Source organism: Gossypium hirsutum, chromosome A11, assembly GCF_007990345.1.
Source record: "Gossypium hirsutum isolate 1008001.06 chromosome A11, Gossypium_hirsutum_v2.1, whole genome shotgun sequence".
Lineage (NCBI taxonomy): Eukaryota > Viridiplantae > Streptophyta > Magnoliopsida > Malvales > Malvaceae > Gossypium > Gossypium hirsutum.
In genome coordinates this window covers 118,303,985-118,321,266 of record NC_053434.1, presented here as the reverse complement: position 1 = coordinate 118,321,266, position 17,282 = coordinate 118,303,985, and the positions used below count along the sequence as shown (strand labels likewise).

Sequence of the window (17,282 nt, the reverse complement as noted above, 5' to 3'; positions counted from 1 at the left end):
TATACATACATCCATATTAAATATCTTCTTTAACTTAATTTAACTTTAACTTAATCACTTAACAAATTAAAGAATTAATAAATAAAGAAACATGTTTTCTTCTTTTATAACATTAAATCATTTTAGTTTTTTTTTTTAAATTTAGTCGTCTTCTATTTTTTTGCTTTCAAATCACGTTTTATTTTTATGTAGTGAATTTTTTTATTCTTTTTCTAATTCTATTTTTAAATTTTTAATCAAATTTCAGAATTTGATAAAACCACTAATGGTGGATATAATTTTTCAAAATTTGATTTTTTACTAGTATATTTTTTTCTAGATTTTTAATTGTTGATTTTAGGTTTTTTTTTGAATTTGTACTTACGATGTTTATCAGTTTTTATTTTTATTTTTAATTAATGATTTAAGTATTTTCAAATATTATTTATTTTTTTTATGTTTTTTCTAGCATATAGTTTCAACATTTCCCCCAATTTTTTAATTATTTTAATTAAAGTTCATTTAAATTAGAGATGATATCGTATGTGATATTAGTTTTCAAAGTTAGTAAAACATAGTCTTTTATTTCCCTTAAAAGATATTATATTTAAATAAAGTGATGGTGCATAAGTTTTACATACAATAAACAAATTACATCATAATGTTGAATAAAAGCAGATGAAGAAAATTCAAAAACTTTTAAATAAATATTAAATTAAACTTATATAAATTTATTAATATTGGTAGATTTGACAACTTTTTCATTGTACTTAGTAAGTCCGACTTCGTAATAAATAATGTAAAAGACTATTACGTAGAACCAAAACAAACAAGTTATCTAACTTGGAAAATAAAATCAACAAGTCATCTGCACATGCTGAGAAATAAATCTAAAATCAGTATGCAGTAAGGTGAGAAAACTCAAAGGATGGTGCCTATAAATACAAGCTACTCATAAAAGCATTTGGATCACACAAAACAAAAAACAGCTTTTACCATACTAAACAAAATGTCTTCTCCAATTTCTACAAATCTTGTTCCATCTCAGCATAGTAACACCTCCAAGGAAAATCGTCATTTGTCCAAATTTAAACCTAGCTTTTGGGGGGACATTTTCCTCTCTTCTCCTTCTCAAATGGTATATTCGGGCGTATGATAATCACTTTTAATTTGTGTTTGTGTGACATTATTATTTAGATTTGATGTAAGTGCTAATATGTATTTCATACAAATGTATTCTAATTTTCAAAACTTTTTTCGTAATTGAAGAGACATACATCTGTTCTCATTTCAATGTGTCGGATACATGCATGTGAATAATTTAAAATTAATATAAAGCTTTACATTTGAATAGCAAATGGATGCTGGAACTCAACAAGAGTACGAAGAATTGAAGCAAGAAGTGAGGAGAATGTTAGTGGCAAATATGGATAAATCGTCCCAAAAGTTGCATATAATTGATGCAGTCCAACGCTTAGGTGTGCCTTACCATTTCGAGAAAGAGATAGAAGAGGCCTTGGAAATTATATACCATCATCATTGCAATCATATTGAGATAGATGGTGATGATCTTTACACTACTGCTGTTCGGTTTCGCCTGCTAAGAGAGCATGGTTTCGATGTTGATTGTGGTATGTCTTAGTTTTTTAAAAGCAAATCTGGTAACAAAAAAGGTTATGGAATTTAAATTGGTTTAAATATGTTAAAGGTTATTGTATTCTTTTAAAACCTAAATTTTAGTCTCTATATTTTAATTTTGAGACCTTAAATCCTTGTTTTTTTAAATCCATCTATTTTTGTTGTGAAAGTTAACAGCGTCAAAAGTGAAATAACCATTTTTTAATCCTAAAAATACTATAAATATTGAGGGCTAAAAATATTATTTTACCTTTGATACTTTAATGAAAAAATTAGATAGAAGCACCAAGATTTTTAAATAAAAAAATTAAGGGATTCAATTTCTTAAAATTATAATGCATGGACTAAATTTTAAATTTCAAAAAAATACATAGACCTTTTAGCATATTTAAACCATTTAAATTTTTAGACACGCTAGATACCACAATTTAAGGACCGTTGAAAAACCGAACCACACTAGTCTGTGGGACCTATTGGTCTAAGAATATGTAGTTGGTTCAATCCAGAATTATCATGATTTTCTAATCATAAAAAATCAACAAGAAAATTCTTAAAATCTTTAAAATTTCAATAAAAAAGAGGTTAAAACTTTCCATAAGTCTCTATACTCTTTATAAATTTAGAATTTAGTCTCTGTACTTTTATTTTCTATGAATTTAGTTCTTGTACTTTTTAAATTTCAAAATTTAAGTCCAATTGTTAACATTGTTAACTTTTTGTGGTTAAATTTTTAAGTGTGACATTTAACAAAATAATAAACTTCAATTTAACAAAAAAAAACCTGACGTAGTAAAATTTTAATAAAATAATAAAAATTTCTCACTTGGTAGTTAAGTAAAAAAATGACATAGTAATAAACTTAAATTTAACAAAAAGAATTTTAATAGTATCAACAATTGGACCTAAAATATTAAAATATAAAAAGTAGAGAAATTAAATTCTTAAAAATAAAAGGATAGAGACTAAATTAGAGATTCATGAAAAGTATAAGAACTTATGACATATTTTAACCAAAAAATTAATATATGTGATTAGATTTTAACTTTCAACCTTTAATTAATTTTTAGTTTTGAATATAGTATAAAGACATGGCAGCTGTCTGACCACACTGTGGAGTTTTTTAATTTACCCATAGCGGACAGACGGGTCAATTGTCCTTAATCAAATATATATTTTATTTAATATTTATTATATTTAATACTTATTTTATATTAAATTTTTTAATATAATCAATTGATTTAACCAGTACGATGGATTGAACTATTTCAGTCCAAAATTAGAGTACTCACCATTTTAACTGAACTTGATATTTTAAATATTAAATTGTATGAACTAAGTGAACTAAGCAAACTAAACATTAGATTTTAAGTTACTGTAATCTTGAACAAACCAATTTTATTATTGAATACAAATTTGTAAAATCCTTTTAATAAAATTATAATTGAATTAAAAGGTGATTACATTTTGAAATCCGAATCCTTCCATAAATATATTTTAAATTTACAAAGTGGAACTTAGAAAATAACGTCTCAAAATTGTTTGATGATTAAGCAGCGACATTTAACAAATTCAAAGATGAGAATGGAAATTTCAAAGAATCTTTAATTGGTGATGTGAAAGGCATGCTAGAATTGTATGAAGCTGCACACTTTCAACTACATGGAGAAAATATATTAGAAGAAGCCCTTTCCTTCACTACATTTCATCTGAAGTTGGCAGAAACTACAGTAGACTATCCTCTCTCCACACAAATTGCTAATGTTCTAAAGCGACCCCTTCGCAAGAGCTTGCCGAGCTATGAATAAAACTCTTATTCATAGCCTAGCCAATACACATATCTACTAATATATATATATATATCATAATTTCTTCTTCTTGTTTTAGGTGGTGGAAAGATTTAGATGTTGCGACCAATTTTCCTTTTATAAGGGATAGATTTGTGGAATGTTATTTTTGGATGTTGGGTGTATACTTTGAACCCCACTACGCGATTGCTAGAACTTTTGTGACCAAAGTGATATGCCTCATATCAATTTTGGATGATATTTATGATGCATATGGCACATATGAAGAACTTGAAATCTTTACAAAAGCAATCCAAAGGTCGTATAAAACATATATCCACTTTTACTTCAAATCATTAGAAGTAAATGCTTTTTATTGAATTGAATAATAGAGAGAATTGACCATTTGAATGGATGATATATTGATATATTGTAGGTGGGATACCAACTGCATTGATCAACTTCCAGACTACATGAAATTGTGGTATAGTGAAACCTTAAAGGTTTATAAAGATATGGAAGATTTGATGTCCAAAGAAGGAAAATCATATCGCGTCCAAGTCGCAATAGAAGCAGTATATCTGATTTTTACTCTTTTTTTTCTTGAAAAAAATTCTTATTTTGGAATGTTAATCAGCTACATTGGTTGGTTTTTGCTAACTTTTTGTTACTTTGTTTGTTAATAGATGAAACGACAATCTCAAGTTTACTATGTTGAGGCCAAATGGTTGCATGAAAATTACATACCAACAATGGAGGAGTATATGCCGATTGCATTACTCTCTTGTGGTTATTGGAATCTTACGATGTCATCTTTTGTTGGCATGGAAGATAGCATAACAAAAGAGACATTCAATTGGGCATTTAATGACCCTAAGATTGTCAGAGCTTCAAGCACTATCTGTAGGCTGATGAGTGATATTGTTGACCACAAGGTATAATAAATTATTTGTTTATTTTTATTATCTGACACAGCTCTACATTAGCTCAAATTAATTTATGTTTATTGTAGGTTGAGCGAGAGAGAGGACATGTTTCCTCAGCAGCGGAGTGTTACATGGAACAATATGGGGTGTCAATGCAAGAGGCATACGATGAGTTATACAAGCAAATAAACAATGCTTGGAAGGATATAAATGAAGAATTTTTGAAACCAACAGCAGCACCAACATCGGCTCTTAATCGAATTCTAAACCTTGCAAGGGTCATTGATCTCCTTTACACGGGCGAAGATGCTTATACGCAAGTTGGGGAGTCAGCAAAAACTAGCATCACTGCTTTGCTGATAGATTCAATCCCAATTTGATCAAGAATTTAAGGTTCAAATGAACATGAACTCACTTTTGAAAAGTGACATTCAGAAGATTATTCTCTTATCCTCAAGTTGTCAGCTCATTTGCAAAATAAATAATTACTTGTCAGTGTGTTGTTTTATGCTGCTCTTCAATCTCTTGGCATGTGCTGGAGTTTTAGAGTTGTCTAGTGTCACTGGGATTGTGTTTGTGTATGCGTCCATTGTCGTTGTCTTTTAGTGATGGTCATGTTGCTTTAAATTCAATTAGCTCTTGTTTAATTGTGTATTATGTGTTGTCTCTTTTGTATTAATAAAACTTAATGAAGGTTCATTATCAGATTTAATTCCCAAATCCAAAACAAGAAAAGTGAGCTCCTTGTTTTATTATGTATTGTCTCTTAGTTTTATGGGAACTATACTTTTTTTTTGATGGATGAGAAGCTAGATTTGTTTCTATGGGAGGTGCACGTGATGCTTACTTAATCCTCTGTGCAAGGGCGAAACCAGGGGGGCAAGCATGGCCCCGGCCCCCCCTAAAATGGGAAATTTTCATTTAGGCCCTTTAGATTTTTTTAAAATTTTAAATTAGTAAAGGTAAAATTGTACTTTGGCCCCCCTAAAATTATAAAAAATTAATTTAATCCTTTAAAAATTATAAATATATAGACTATAAAAATTAAAATTTCATTCGGCCCCCCAAAAAAATTTTTCTGGCTTCGCTCCTGCCTCTGTGGTCTTGAAGGTTTTTTATTTTATTAATATTTTAGGTTGCTATCCTAAGGTGTGTTTTCAGGTGTAATTTTATAATAGTATGGTTAACACGATGCCGAGTGGTTCAAGGACAAGTTTTGCTTTCATGATTACTTTCGAAAGGTCTTCTTCAGTTGTTTTGTCCAAATCAATACTCAAAACCACATTTTGTCGTTCAACAAATTGAAACTGTGGAGATTTATTATAGAATCCAGTCACCTTGAGAACATATCCGATTCTGTACCGATATAGACCTGAAAAAGATGATTACAACACATTTAGGTGTATACAACTTGTAGCTTTGATGCCGAGTTGAAGAAACCTTACCTGTCAAAGTTGTGACGACAACTTCGTAATATTGATCAAGCTTCACATTCACAAGATCGACCGCTTTGTGTTGAAGTTGGTCTCCATGCAATACATGTAGCCAAGGAGCAACATATGCACTCGAGCCATGCGTGCAGCAGCTGAAGCTCAATGCTACTATCCATTTCAGTTTGTTTTGTTACTTTAAATGATGTTTTGTAACTTAGTTGAGTTAGAACCAAGTTGCTGATGTACTTGATTGTATTTTGTTGACATTTGAGCTGATAAATCAACTTTACCAAGTGTACAAGTTTAGTCTTTCAATTTTTAATGTAATTAGTGGAGTTAGGTAATGTTTAGGTGATGTTAGCCTTACTTTGATCAGAAAAATGTTTGATACTTATATTGGCATTATGCCATTATTCAATCTTAATGAAATTATCATCATTTTCTTTCAATATACTCTCCATTTTTCTTTGCTCTTATTTACAATTTTGCTTCGAATTCTGTTTGTTTCTTCAGCAAGTCACAAGCCTTGCTGTGCAAGCCTCTGTGTTCTAAGGCAGTTCCTTGTTCATAACACCAACAATTGGTATCTAGAGCTGTAATCTCAGTGGACCTGTTCTAGTTGAGCTACAAAATCAAATGGCTTCATCAGGCTTCTCACCAGTTGCACCACTAGTCTTCAATGGAGAGGGCTATCACATATGGGTAGTCAAAATGAAGACCTACCTGTAGGCATTCGACCTATTGGAGATGGTCAACTCAGATGTTGAACCAGCACACCCAGAGCCAACCCAACAGTGGCTCAAATCAGGCAACATGCTGATGAAAGGACTAAGAGGCATAAAGCCATGTCTTGCATCCATAATTGTGTGTCAGATGTGATCTTCACAAGGATCATGGCCTGTGAGACACTAAAGCAGGCCTGGGATAGATTGAAGAAGGAGTTTCAAGGGACAGAGAGGACAAAGCAGCAACAGCTATTGAACTTGAAAATGGGCTTCGAGAATTTGAAATGAAAGAAGAAGAAACTGTCAAGCAGTATTCAGACAGAATTATGGCTGTGGTAAATAGCATAAGGCTCCTTAGAGAGCAGTTCGATGAAGCCAGGATAGTGTAGAAGATCTCAACCTTACCTGAGAGGTATGAGGTAAAAATATCTTCCCTTGAAGACTCAAGGGACCTGATCAGCATCTCATTGATAGAGTTGATCAATGCTCTTTATGCACAAAAGCAAAGAATAGCCAGCAGACTGGAGGAGCACCAAGAAGGTGCCTTCCAAACCAAAACTAAACTTGTCTCAAGTAGCACTGCCTACAAAGGCAAAAAGACTTGAAGGGACAAGTCTAAGCCAGATACTCTAATAAGAAGGGACCAACCCTGCAAACATTGCAAAAGGCCTGGTCATCCAGAGGCCAACTGCTGGTTTAGGCCAGATGTGCAGTGCCAATATTGCAAAAAGATGGGCCATGTTGAAAAGGTTTGCAAAAACAAGGGCAAAACTAGGTAGGGTCAGCCACAACAGCCAAAGGCTGAAGCCCGAGTAACAAAGGAAGACAGTGACCATGAGGAGCAAGTTTTTGCTTTTTCATGCTCAGCTGCTCAAGAGAAGGTCACAAATGGATGGCTCTTAGACAGTGGTTGCACCAATCATATGACACCAGATGTTGCGATCTTTAAGTCATTAGATAGAAGCTACAAAACCAAAGTAAAAGTTGGTAATGGCCACTTCATCAAGGCAGAAGGAAAATGAGATGTGCTAATATACATCCTACAGGTAACAAGCTTATTTAAAATGTGTTGCTAGTGCCTGACATTGATAGAAATCTGCTCAGCATAGCTCAGTTTCTTGAGAAGGGTTATACTATGGTGTTCAAAGGCAATGAGTGCCACATTAGTGATCCAACACGATTTAAGCTCATGACAGTAGCCATGACATACAAGAGTTTTGTTGTGGACTGGAACAAAGGCCTAGATAGTGCCTACATTGTTTCTTCAGATGAATCCAAGCTTTGGCATCAAAGACTTTTTCATGCCAACTACAGATCGATGGCTCAGATGGTTAAAGAGGATTTGGCTAAAAGTTTCACTAACTTGGTTGAGAAAGAAGAGGTTACAAGAAAACAGGCTAGATTGCCATTTCCTTCAAACAAGCCTGGAGAGCTTTAGAAAGGCTGCAGCTTGTGCACACTGATGTGTGTGGCCCTATGAAAACTCAGTCACTGAATGGAAGTAGGTATTTCATTCTATTTATTGATGATTACTCAAGATTTTACTGGATTTATTTCTTGAAGTACAAATCAGAAGTGACCCTAGTGTTTTGGAAGTTCAAGGTAGCTGCTGAGACTGAAGCAGGTTGGAAGCTCAAGACCTTAAGGTCTGATAATGGAACTGAGCACACCTTAGCTCAGTTTCAAGTCTTTTGTGATGAACAAGGCATTAAACATCAGCTTACTAACACCTATACACCTCAACAGAATGGTGCTAGTGAAAAGAAGAATAGAAGCTTAATGGATGTAGCCAGATGTCTACTGTTCGAGAAGAATTTACCCAAAACTTTATGGGCTGAAGCAGTAAACATTGTTGTGTATCTTCAAAACAGACTCCCAACCAAATTTTTGGCTCACAAAGCACAATTTAAGACCTGGTTCGGGTTCAAACCATCATTGGCTCACTTGAGGGTCTTTGGTTGCATTTGCTATGCACATGTCCCAGCAGTGAAGAGAGACAAGTTGGCCAAAAAGGCTTAACCTGGTATTCTGGTAGGCTATAGCACAGTCAAGAAGGGTTATAGGATCTTGGGTCCTTTAACAAGCAAGATGCTAGTGAGAGGTATGTGAATCAACCTATAGAAGCCTAGTTGATTGCTTGTTATATTTGACTCCCACTAGGCCAAACATAGTGTTTGTTGTGAGTTTACTCTCAAGATTCATGCATTGTTGCAATACGAGTCATTTCAAAGCTACCAAGAGAGTTCTTAGGTACATCAAAGGTACTCTGAGTTATGGAATGTTATATAGGAAGGCTGGAAGCCTAAGATTGGTTGGTTATACTGATAGTGACTGGGCTGGCTCGATGGATGATATGAAGAACACCTCAAGGTATGTCTTCACCCTTGGCTCAACTATTTTTTGTTGGAGTTCGAAGAAGCAAAATGTAGTTGCCAATGAAGCTGAATATGTAGCAACTACTGGAGCTGAATATGTAGCAGCTGCTGGAGCTATGAATCAAGTTGTATGGTTAAGGAAAATTTTAGCTAATCTGAACATACACTAAGAGGGAGCAACAGAGATAAAATGTGATAATCAATCTGCTGTTGCAATTGCAAAGAATTCGGTTTCCATGGAAGGACAAAACACTTCAGCATTAAACTTCATGTTGTTAGAGAAATGGAGAAAGCAAAGGAAATGGAGTTGATTTATTGCAATTCTGAGGATCAAGTTGCTGACATCTTGACAAAGCCCCTTAGTGTGTCAAGGTTTATTAAACTGAGAGAGCAAATGGGAGTTTACAGCATGGAAACCAGGAGGAGTGTTGAAGTTAGTCTCCATGCAATACATGCAGCCAATGAGCAGCACATGCACTTCAGCCATGCGTGCAGCAGCTGAAGCTCAATGCTGCTGTCCATTTTAGTTTGTTTTGTTACTTCAGATGATGTTTTGTAACTTAGTTGAGTTAAAACCAAGTTGCTTATGTACTTGATTGTATTTTGTTGACATTTGAGCTGATAAAATAGCTTTACCAAGTGTACAAGTTTAGTCTTTCAATTTTCAATGTAATTAGTAGAGTTAGGTAATGTTTAGGTGATGTTAGCCTTACTTTGATCAGAAAAATGTTTGATATTTGTATTGGCATTATGCCATTATTCAATCGTAATGAAATTATCATCATTTTTATTCAATATACTCTCCATTTTTCTTTGCTTCTATTTTCAATTCTACTTCAAATTCTGTTTGTTTTTTCAGTAAGTCACGAGCCTTGCTATGCAAGCCCCTGTGTTCTAAGGCAGTTCCTTGTTCATAACACCAACAGTTTGTCAATTGTCCTAGTTTCTTGAGCCTTTCCTCCACCATCTTTATTCATAGAGAGAAATTCAAATTAGGCCATATTTGGGAGAAAGGTGTAAGAGACATCAAAGGGCTTGCTTAGGGGTTTTAAATTGATCCCGAAACAAGCTTCCGAAGAACTATAATTTGGTGAAATTAAAGGGATCCCTCATCCAAAAAATTCAAGTAATGGAATATATTGGCGCATGCTACTTGTACAGATAAAACTAATATATTTGATTTTAGGCCAAAGTTTCTTAATGATCCCTTGCCATGATTTATCTTCACATATTTTTTGAATCAAATCAGCCATTATAGGGTTTGGCCTAGTAAAGATCAATGACATAGCATTTTTGCAACCAGCATTGGTAATCCAATCACTGAGATAACCTGTTCTAATGTTGGAACATAATTCTTTCCAATAATCATCTAAGAATTTGATGTTCCTTGGCAAAACTGATGCAAAGCTTGAACCCATCCGTAGACCTCATCGCGTTGCAGTAAACCAGTAAGCAATTGGCAGAAAATACTTTGCTTGTTGTCTGAACATAATATGGTCTCAATAGGTGATAAACACATTAATTTACATAATTCTTGTGTTTAATTTGGTTTATTTCTGAATTAATCCCTGCTTAATTGGTATTTTTATGATTTAATCTTGTCAGGGATGTAATTGGTCAAAAATGAGCAAAAAGAGGCCAAATTGGAAGACAAATCGTTTAGTTGGGGCCAAATCATAAAGATGGGAAGGCCAAGGATTCAAAATTTGATGGGCGTCGAATCCACCAAAAATAATTCCTACAAAATAGCTCTAATTAGTAGTAGAGTGGTAGTGGGGTCGAGTCTACAGGGACTGGATGCGATAATCAACTTTCGAATCTGGCTTATGAATAGGATGTCGTATCAAGGGTCGTGGCTAGAGTCGTGCCCATAACTCAAAACGTACCAGCTGAAAAAGAAGCAAATAAATAAGTAAAGTGGGAGATTTTGAAATTGATTAGAAATTAAATAATTAAAACTGCTAAGATAAATAATTAAATAAATCAGAAATAAAATTGGAATTTGCAGTCAAATGTAATGAGCCTTAGCCTTAGACTCGGTCAATTTTGTGTTGAGAATCGATCCTCAAAAATTAATTTTCTCCTCCGATCGATAAGCTAGTTATAGCAGTTAAGAACGTCCTAACCACCAATTCTTCCTCTAGTAGCTGGTTTTGGTACGACCTGCAAACTAACCCTTACCGATTATCTAACCGAGATACACGTGTTCCCGATTCAAGATTCCGACAGCCTTGCATTCTGAAGAACCCAACTCGAAGCAACGGCCTCAACCACGTGGGTCGTTTAAACCCGATCACTTCTTCCTCGATTTGTTCTCGAAAATCCGAATATAGCACGGCCGAATCGAATTTCCAACTGTAAGCCAACACGACTCCAACCCAACGTGCACTTTGACTTGAAATCGAATTCAACTTTAAAAGATGATTGGTCTATCCCGATACTTAGGAAAAAGGTGAATACCGATTGGAAGAATTTTAGGCGCGAGTACAAATCTCACAATTCTCGATCGAAAAGAACACAGGCCTAAAGCTAAGATGGAATTTAGTGGAGCATGGATTTATTCATTCTTGAAAGTGGAAGATGATAAATTTATGTTGTCGAAACCATTTTTGAAAACGGGGATCGACTTTTTGAAAACAAAACATGGAGTCGCCACCAATCTTTTGTTTAGCTGTGATTGGCTCACCTGATAAAACATTTTATTCCATTTAAGTCAATTTTGGCCTACATAACTTTGAGAAAACGGGTTCGGGATCCGATTACGTATGAGGAAGGATTAGCACCCTCACTATGCCCAGAATTGGTACCAAATTGATTAAGTACTGTCCTTATGTCTGAGGTTGGAAACTATTTTGAAATATGATTCTTTTAAAAAATTTGAATAGCTCAAGTTGGTCGTCAAAATTCTCTTGTCTCGAAGGAATGTAGCATCATATCCAACACGATAGGACACGATACTTTATTCCCTTGAGAACACGATAAATCTTGGCTTCCAAAATTTGTACCCCAAAAATGACAAAAGGTTGTCCAATTATTTAGTCCAACGAAAAAATGAAACCCAGCACGGTAGGGCACGATTCTTCAAACTTCTAAACATTGAACATTGCTTTGTTTTAGGATTTAAAAAATATGAGTGAAATTCAAAAGGGACGTCCGATTATTTTGAACAAACAGAAAATTGTAACTCAGCACGATAGGGCACAATTCTTCGAATTGCCAAGCATCGAACATTTCCTTTGTTCTAAAGAAAATTTTTAAAGACATGAGTGAAATACTGAAGGGATATTCAATCGTTTCGAACAAACAGGAAATTGCAACCCAGCACGGTAGGGCACGATTCTCTGAATTGCCAAACATCGAATATTGCCTTCATTTTAAGGAATTTTTAAACAAATAAAACCGGCTTAAAATGCACTAATTTGACTTAAAATAAAATGGAATAATTAATTTTAAAGAGTTAGAAATTATAAAGTGATATTTGTTAACCGAAAAGGAAATAAAAACACGAGATAATATACATGTAGGAGATACTACGATGGATGAATGGAGATAATATAATTCGTTTAATTAACTAACAAGATAACAATCAAATTCCACCAACCTAAAAATATTATCAATTTCCTAATCATGGATGAAGAATAATCAATATGATGGCAATACAAAACGAAAATAATATACCACAATAATATATATACCCTAATACTACACATTCAAATGCAAAAATGCAAAACAAAATGAAAGTTAAAGAAATATATATATATATATATAAGACAAATTTAAAAGGATGAACACATAATATATATTATATGAATTGTTAAACTGAAAACTTTTTACAGAAATAAAATAAAGGTATACATGTGACCATTAAAATAGATGTTATAGAATGCATATTTAAATCGAATGATATACGAAGTGTTAAAGAATATTGATTTAAAATTGACAACTTATATGTAATAAAGGAAAATTAAAAAATATGCAAAGATAATAAAAGTATATATAATAATTTTAAGAACATATTAGATTTACAAATTATAGATGTATATATATGTAAATAAATTTAGAATGAAAGGAATACGCATACAAAATTTAATTAGTTTTATTATAAGTTATACAATGGACTTAGAAACATATTTATATATAAAAAAATATAGGTATAATATACATGAGCTTAGTGATGTATACACCAATGTTTACGTATACGTATAATAATAATTTAAATAATGTACAAAACATGTGATTTCTTTTTAATCAACAAGTATAGGTATTTAAAATATAAAAAGGGTTATATGTATGAATAATATAATACTAATAATATATAGAATAAAGTTAATTTCATTTTTAAGGTATATATATATACATATATATAATAATGCATAAAACAAAGAACAATATATAAAAGGTGAAATTACAATTAATCAGACTACAACGAATAAATAAACAAAGTGATGCAAATGATACAATCAATATCAATAAACACGAATAATAGAGAAAACTACAAAAATGAATCTAAACAAAACCTAATTGAAATCAAATTAAAATAAGGAGGATAATTTACAAATAAAATAAACTGCTGGGGTTAAAATAGGGACCCAGGCAAGTGCGCGAATAAGTAAGGAGGACCAAATGGGAAATAAACCCGTCCATCCAAAACGCACCGTTCGATCAGGGACCCAGATGAAACAATAATGAAATTCCAGGGGCAAAATTAAAAAATAAAAAAAATGGGACTACATCGAAAACGGCCTCAAAAGCGGAGGGACTGAGGGCGCAAATAGACCCTCAGTCCAAAAACACGTGGATCCTAGGCGGTTTTCGGGTCGAAGTCCGGGTCAGGTGATTAAACGATGCCGTTTTGGGTATTGAATGTTTGCCCCAAAACGACGCCGTACCAAGGGGCTATAAAAGCAAAATTTTTTTTGTGAAATTATCATTTTGTCAGTGCAGAGGAAAAAAAAAAAGAAAGTGAGAGGTGAGTCTCTCCGGCCTGGGCGATTTTTGGTCGCTGGATTGGTGCCCGTCCGTTGCCAGCGTTTGCCGTGCACGGCGGCTGGAGGTGCAAAGAAACCCTGAATCGATTCTTCTCGTCCCCCTCACTCCATATTTGAGTTCCAAGTAAGCAAAAGGAGACCTAGGAGACCAGATCGAACCATGGGAACCGTTCGGTTCTGACTTCTCCGATCTTCGAGAAGGTAAAGGTACCCCTTTTCTTTTTGAATATGTATATGTATTGTGTGTGCGTGCGTTGGATCGACTTGCAAGATAAGGAAAATCTGTCAACAGAATGAAGAAATAACCCTTTTTTTTTGAAATATTTTGATTCCTGCTTTTATTTGTTTGTCTCCGTGAAAAAAAAAGTTACATTTTCTCTTTGGCTATATATATCCAAATTTACAACATTCCCTGTTTTCTTCACTATTTTCGCATTTAATCCTGTCTTTTCTTTGCAGAAGCAGTTGGCGATGGAGCAGGTGGCTACCAGTGGCGGTGATAGAGGTCTCGGGGCTAGGTTCGGCGCCGAAGGGAAATAGGGGCTAGGGTTTTTTTTTGTTTTCTGAAAATGTTAGGAATGGGCTAGGGTTTATTTGTTTTGGGCTTGTAACTGGGTAGTAGGCTTGTTTTAGTTTAGTTTTGGGTGTAATGGAGTTGTATTGGGTTGGGGTTATAAAACGGGCCAGGCAAATTGGGCTTGTAACATATGTGAAAGGTGATGGAAATTGGAATGGAAGGGGAGTTGGATAGCAATTGAACCAATTTTGGAAAAGAAACGGCGCCAAAACTGATGGCTGTCGACTCTACCAATATAAACCTACACCTAATTTGCAAATTAAAGCAGTATAGGGAGTAGAGTCGATCCCACAGAGACTGGTTTACTGAAAATTATTTATCTCTCGACCAGATTTATGTCTGAGCGGTTGTCGTGCCCTCGATGTTTTGGGGGATAAAATATGAGACCTGAAATAAACACAAAAAAACGTAAAAAGTAAAAGATGAAATAAAAAAACAATGAAGTAATCTGAAGAAAAATCAATTAAACTTAGCTCAGCCTTAAGCACGGGTTTTTCCGTCTTTGACCCAATCCTCGAAATTAGGTGAACTCCTCTTTTCCGATAAGCTAGTTATAGCTACCAAGGACGCCTCGGACACCAACTCTTCCTTGTGTAAATTAGTTATGGAACGTCCTATAACTAACCCTTACCAATCGAACAACCTATGAAACGTTCGTGATTTAGAACTCCGGTAGCTTTGTGTTCTAGAAGAGCCTAGCTCGAACCAATGCCCTCAAACTTTTGGGACATTTAAATCCGGTTACTACTTCCCTTGACGGAACCAAACAACAATCCCCACTTGGCACGCCAATGTGTTCACGGAAAACCAATTAGACAATCGATCCTTTCGGAATTCCAACTGTACGTCTAGCCACACTAACTCAAACGACGTCCTTTTTGACTTAGTATTGACTTGACTTTGTGCATTGTCGAAGTCATACTCTTAATCCGGAGAAATAATAAATATCAAAAATTGGGAGTTAAACAGCTCGGGTTCGTAACTCACGGGTTTTTGACGGGGTTAACACCGGCTTAAAGTTGAAAGGGGTTTAGTGTGGCATGAATTTAATCATGCTTGAAGGTTGTGGATTGTGTTTTGGCTTGGTGTGAAGGATGATGGAATTTTGGAAAGGAAAGGGGACTTGGATAGCAATTGAACCAATTTTGGAAAAGAAACAAAAATTGGAGACAAAGCTACAAAATGCAACGTCAAATTGAAGAGAAAAGAAATATTATTCCAACTCCAAATTGAAAAAGGAACTACAAGAGAGAGAGTAATTCTATTCCAAGTAGAAGAAGGAATACAAAATTAAGAGATGATTTTTTTAGGAAACTAAAAGCCCCTATTTATATACATAGGGTTACTAAAAATAGCCTATTCTAAATTAATAAAATAAAAATAAAAATAAATAAATAATAAAACTAAATAAAAAAATATCTTCTATTTTTAGATTTCTACAGAGTCAAAATTGATGTTAAATCCTTGGCCTTCCCATCTTTATGATTTGACCCCAACTCAACGATTTGTCTTCCAATTTGGCCCCTTTTTGCTCGTTTTTGACCAATTACATCCCTGACAAGATTAAATCATAAAAATACCAATTAAGCAGGGATTAATTCAGAAATAAACCAAATTAAACACAAAACTTATGTAAATTAATGTGTTTATCAATAGGACTTCTGCAAAACTTCGCCAGGCCCGTTTTAAAGCTTTTGGTCTTGAAATAGAATGTTGTGTATAGTGATGCCACTAATGCAGATGGAGTTTCCATCTCTGGTTTGATAAAATATATATAGGTACAATGATTTGCCTTCGTCCGAGCCATTAAAACATCTGCCAAGAAAAAGGAAGGGAAACATTAATTAGTTGTTCGTTTGATTACGTGTATTGTGATTGTGGATCTAATAGTTATTACATCGAATATCAAATTACGACGGCTATCGGAACTTCACTGTAATGACATCTATTTAAATGTGGTTACCTTTTTATCACAAGGTCAGCCAGAAGAGGTTCATATATCCTTTTCTCAAAACTTTCAGCTGTCATAGGTATCAATTTCGGCTGCCCCCCAGAAGTACCAGTGCTTTGGATGAACTGGGTGATGCGATAAGCCAAAAGGATCGATGGGGTCTCTCCATTAGCAATCCGACCGATGTAAGGCTTGATATCTTCGTAAGTAATAATGGGGACATTTGTTTTGAAGCTTTGCTTGTCCGCTTGGCCATTGGGGAAGAATCTGCTTAGATATTCTGTTCCTGCATTGCTCTTCAGTATCTCCTCCAACACTTGTTCTTGTAGTTTATGAGCATTGCTGGTTAAATCTTCCAAAATGTTCATGACATTTTCATATATTTCCTTTATGTCTGTCTCACCATCCATCACAGTTATGGGGAGAGTGAGAAGAATAAAGAAGAAACCGGAGAGAAAAGCTTAAAGGACTTGAAAAAAGAAAATTTAAGAACAAATTAATTTGTTTCGTACTTGGAATATATCTAGATTGCATCCATCAAAAGTAAGGTGCCTTTCCACTGTTTTCTATAAGCATTTTTTTAAAAAAATTGTATATAATATACTTTATAAAATAAAAATATTTTAATCATTATTGAGTTGTGCCTATTAAAATGTGAAATCAACTTACTCAAAAGTTTATAATATATAATATAGACTGATTATAATTATAAGACCATTAATGCACATTTAATTGAGTCGTATTATTCATATATAAAATATTTACAAAGAATTGAATAATTTCATTTAGAATTTTTAAGAAAAATAAAATAATGAAATTTAATATTTTAATAATCTGTTTTTTATATTTTTTATTTAAAAACAATAAACTATTTTTAAATATAAATTATAAAAATAATAAAATAAT

At 33.7% G+C, this 17,282-nt stretch overlaps 1 protein-coding gene and 2 pseudogenes across 1 annotated transcript; 1 reads left to right on the top strand and 2 right to left on the bottom strand.

Moving 5' to 3' along the window:
* Window positions 1-988: 988 nt before the first annotated feature.
* Window positions 989-4,859, top strand: LOC107902486 ((+)-delta-cadinene synthase isozyme XC14-like; annotated as a pseudogene).
* Window positions 4,860-5,496: 637 nt separating this feature from the next.
* LOC121210094 (4-substituted benzoates-glutamate ligase GH3.12-like) lies at window positions 5,497-10,379 on the bottom strand (annotated as a pseudogene).
* Window positions 10,380-15,861: 5,482 nt separating this feature from the next.
* Window positions 15,862-16,838, bottom strand: LOC107902496 (indole-3-acetic acid-amido synthetase GH3.15). Its single transcript, XM_041082193.1, has 2 exons — window positions 16,389-16,838; window positions 15,862-15,979 (listed from the first exon to the last, which is right to left on the bottom strand). The coding sequence occupies exons 1-2, from the start codon at window positions 16,784-16,786 to the stop codon at window positions 15,862-15,864; spliced, it is 516 nt and encodes a 171-aa protein (XP_040938127.1). The 5' UTR covers window positions 16,787-16,838.
* Between the last annotated feature and the right edge of the window lie 444 nt (window positions 16,839-17,282).

Excerpts from the sequence above, each read along its gene's own strand:
- LOC107902496 (XM_041082193.1), bottom strand. The coding sequence starts at position 16,786 with ATGGATGGTGAGACAGACATAAAGGAAATATATGAAAATGTCATGAAC. Across the intron at positions 15,980-16,388 it reads GCTGACCTTGTGATAAAAAG|GGATGTAATTGGTCAAAAAC; the intron begins GTAACCACATTT and ends TAATCTTGTCAG.